Consider the following 4,356-nt stretch of genomic DNA (forward strand, 5'->3'; position numbering starts at 1 on the left):
CAGTGGATCTTTCTCGAATCCCAAAGGCTCTTCGTCATAGATAGCGTCGAGCCTCTGGCCTTGATCTTCGTCTTGAACCTTATTAGGTGGTTCTAGATTAAAGTCCTTTCCAGAACCTTCTTGATGAAATTCCTTGTTGACTTCGATAGCCAAGTTTTTGACTTCAGCCTCAAACGCTGATTTTTGTTTGTTTTCGGCTATGTAAGCCAAAATCCTTTTTAACGCTTCGAACTCAGTCATCATCACTGAATTCGCTTCCCCAACCTGTTGGGTTGATTCCTGATGTTCCTATGTACCCAAACTCATCTTCGCCCACGAATTCACGGTCCTGTTGGAACAATAGGCATTATCGTCTGGAGTGAATGTAAAGCCGACTGTATCGCATGGAACGATATTTGACAAATGTTTATGAAGTTGGCACCTATCGACATGATTGATGGGAGTCTTTAAGTAGCCCTGGTCTGCTTCTATGTTCTCTACAATATCGTCGGGGTGCTATATGATGATTCTTTGGTGCACGGAGGATGGTACAACTCCAACTCCATGTATCCATTTGCGTCTAAGTAGCAAGTTGTAGTTGGCCTTTGTCTCCACAATCATAAACATTGTGGATCTAGTGACAGTTCCCACTGTTAACCTGACTTGGATTACTCCAAGGGTAATACGCACATTTCCCTCATAGTTGGAAAGCACCATGTTGTGGGGCTTGGCATCTGTGTCATATTTTCCTATTTTCCTCAACATGTGATGCGGCATCAAATTCACCGTCGCACCGCAATATACCAAGATCTTGTTAATTGGGACATCTTCGACCTTCCCAGTAATAATCTGAGGCTTAAGATGGCTCTTCATTGCCTCATCTAGTCTTTCGAAGAAAGCATTTTACTCCTCTATGCAACCATTGTTTATTACATAATAGCACATTGGCTTGTGAGCGTCCATTTCCCTCTCTGTGATGATGTCAGTGTCTTCAACCTCTATTATCTGGTCAAATTCTCTAGGCAATACTGATACCACACCAACTAAGATATCCAGTGAAGGATCTGACCCAGAATCAAAGTCATCTGTTAGCATTTCATCTTTGGCCACCATTCGATCATATATCTCTTTGGCCGCTTCTGACGGGGTGTTAAACTTCCCTTTGACAAGACTTGCTTCCCTTTTTCCTTCTTCCTGGCAGGCACATTGGTGTTGAATTCAACTTTTTCCTTTTCATCAGCCTCCCTCTGTGCTTTTCTCCTTCTCTGTTCCCTTCTCCACTGGGACCTTTTCATGGGATTTTTCCCTTTGTAGTTTTCAGAGATGTGGAATGTTTTTCTGGCAGCCTGGAATTCCTTACGGTATGTTAATGACGAACCTCTGTCTACTTCGAAGTTCTGTCATTTTCCCTGGCCATGTTTTCTACCCTCAACTGGCTTCACCCATTTTCCATTGGAAGCCTCAACATTGGGTTTGTCTAAGACCCTAATTTTGACCCTAAGATCCCTCATGGCATCATATCATTTGCTCATTGCATTGCCTCAATGATCATAGCATGTTTGGCTCCTTAACCCTTGGGTGGGACTTGTGTGAGTGGTTTGAGACCACCAAGCATGCTTGTATTTTATATTATTGCTTTTCTTATTTATTTACTAACCAAAAGTACAAAAATATGTCACTAACTCTTTTTGTTTTGAAGCTCAAGGGATCATGTGCTCCCATGCTCCTAGGAGGCTCCTAAGCTCAATGAAGTGGCTAGATGAAGATGAGAACAAGAATGACAATGGTCCATAAAGCTCTTAATCATAATATATGTCTCCCAAGTATCTCAATTTGCCAATTTGATCAAGATAACCCAAAGGGCTTGAGGATTGTTTCCCAAGGAAACCCTAATTCAACTATGCATTGACTGTGCCTTTGAATCTTCAAGCCCTTCTGTTTCAATGATGCAAACCTCAAATGGAAAAACCTCCAACATAAATTTCCAAGGGAACCTATACATGTTTTGTACCCAAAACTTCACAGGCAGTTTTCATAAATTTCCAATTGCCAAATGAATTTTTGCCCAACATGATTTTTGTTCCTTATTTCAAGGGCTTTCCAACCATTACTCACATTAATTTTTTGAACTTTCCATGAGTGAGTTTCGAAGAGCTTAATGTTTATGGTCATTTTTGCATTTCACTTTGAAACTTCATGTGCAAGCTTGTGCATCCCCTTGTGCACGTCCAATTCACTTCCATATGAGTTCAACATGGATTTGCATTCATTCTTGGGCCTCACATGCGCCTGTACAGGCCCATGCATGGAGGATCCAAATTTCATGCACACGAGCCAAGCATTGCCTTGCATCCATTCCAGCTATAAATAGAAGCTCATTCTCATTCAAATGAAAACCACAAGGAGATCTGAAGTGCTGCTGAATTGAAGACCAAACCCTCAATAAAGGAATTTTTCAGTTTTCATTTCCAATTTCAAGCTTGAATTTCAACATCATTAGTTGATCTTCACAGCTCAATTCCTTAACCTTACATCACCATCACACTTCTAGAGCAAGATTGGATCAAGAGATTGGACAATTCGTGTTGTTTAAAGCTCCATTTCAGAGGTATAACACCAAACTTTCTTGATCTGGATCTTGCAATATGATGTGAATTTCTTTAGTTTGTGTTGTTTTCTGAAGTCCTCATGCATGAGGCAGGCCAGTGGTGGTCTCAATTTTACAAATCGTGCCATTTCAGTTCATGCACCATGATCTTCAAGCTCATGTTTCTCTCTAAATAGGAACTTTGAGGAGGATCCATGGTTACAGGGGTGATGTACATCACCTCAGCTTCATTTTGATACCTTCATTTTTCATTTTCATTAAACTTCATTTCCTTGCGCTTGGTGGCCGGATCTGGTTAGATTGCCGGAGAAGATGGTGGTTTCCACCACCATTCCCACGTGGGAGCTTCATGGCCCTTGGATCTCACTGAACGTTATAATCCTGGCCTTTCATTGTTTTGACTTCTTTTAAATCCAAGTGTAGCGCGTTTGACCAAGGCACATGGTATGACCGCGCCTCTGAATCACATGATCATGGTCACGTTAATTAATGAGATAATCAGAGGGCGCTGGTTTTTTCTATTTTTCTTATTTCTGTTTTAATTTCATTTAATTCATTTTATTTTCAAAAATTCATAAATATTTTATTTGAAGTCACAAAAATATGAGACCAATGCCAAAAAAATTCTTGAAAAAACTAGTTTCATATTTTAATTTTTAATTATTTTTGTGACTTCATTTAATATTTTTTGTGAATTATTTGGTTTTTAATAGTTTTAATTCATTTTAAAATACTTTTTGATATTTGAAAAATCCAAAAATATTTTCTTAACACATATGGATCATGATAAGTCAATGAAAAATAGTCTCATCAATTTCTTAATTGATTTGAGATTTATTTGAGATTTTAATTCATATTGTGTTATTTTTATTGTTTTTTTTAATTGTTTTTAAATAGTTTCTGATTTCAAAAGTTATTGAGAAAATTTGTCAAAGCTTGTTTGACCATGTTAGACCTATGAGAATTTAATTGGACTTGTTGAAGTTGATTTGAATTAAATTTGAGGTTTGACCATATTTTGTCCATTTTATTTTTGCATTTATTTTTAATTCAAAAATACCAAAAATATGTTTGACTTGTTGACTTGTAACCTTCATTTCTCTTCTGTTTAACATTGGTTGATGATGATTTGATTCACTTTTGACCAATTGTATTTGATACTTGAATTCTCTTTCCACCCATTTCATCTTCATCCCATTTCTTTTTTTCTTTTTGGCCAATGAGTTAATGTCTTATGGTTGGTCTTGACAAATGAGAGGTTTAACCTTCTTTGATCTAAATCAAACTCAACTTTATCCAAGATCAAGTGAGTTGCTTTGTGTCCAAGATAGGTTGCTTCTTGGTCAAGCAAAAAAACCTAAAGTCCATACAAGGCCTTTCCTATTTTCTTTTGGAATGGCAAGTTTTTGGAGCTTGGCTTACTAGTCATGATCTCTAACTTGTGTTTATTTGCCTATAGTTTTATTGACCGGCCTCAGATAGGTGTGACTACTATATTAGTCCACTTACGATTGCTTAACATAGCGCTAAATTGTCTTATGACAAACTAACATAACCATACTAATTACTAACTTTAATTTGAGCATTTAACTTCTTGCAATTTACTTTAATGCAATTTACTTCTTGCTCATTTATTCATATTGCTTTTCATTTTGCTCACTTGAGCACATATTTTATGTTTATGCCATTTTCCTTTTGCTCATTTGAGCTCATTATTGTATATAAATATATTGTTGTCTTGTGTTGGTTTTGCTTTTTTTTTTGTGAAC

At 37.2% G+C, this 4,356-nt stretch overlaps 1 protein-coding gene across 1 annotated transcript; it reads right to left on the reverse strand.

Annotated features, from left to right (window-relative positions):
- Positions 1-495: 495 nt before the first annotated feature.
- Positions 496-852, reverse strand: LOC127095244 (uncharacterized). Its single transcript, XM_051033959.1, has one exon. It carries the CDS (start codon positions 850-852, stop codon positions 496-498), a length of 357 nt encoding a protein of 118 aa, XP_050889916.1.
- Between the last annotated feature and the right edge of the window lie 3,504 nt (positions 853-4,356).

This window comes from Lathyrus oleraceus, chromosome 6 (genome assembly GCF_024323335.1).
Source record: "Lathyrus oleraceus cultivar Zhongwan6 chromosome 6, CAAS_Psat_ZW6_1.0, whole genome shotgun sequence".
Taxonomy (NCBI): Eukaryota; Viridiplantae; Streptophyta; class Magnoliopsida; order Fabales; family Fabaceae; genus Lathyrus; species Lathyrus oleraceus.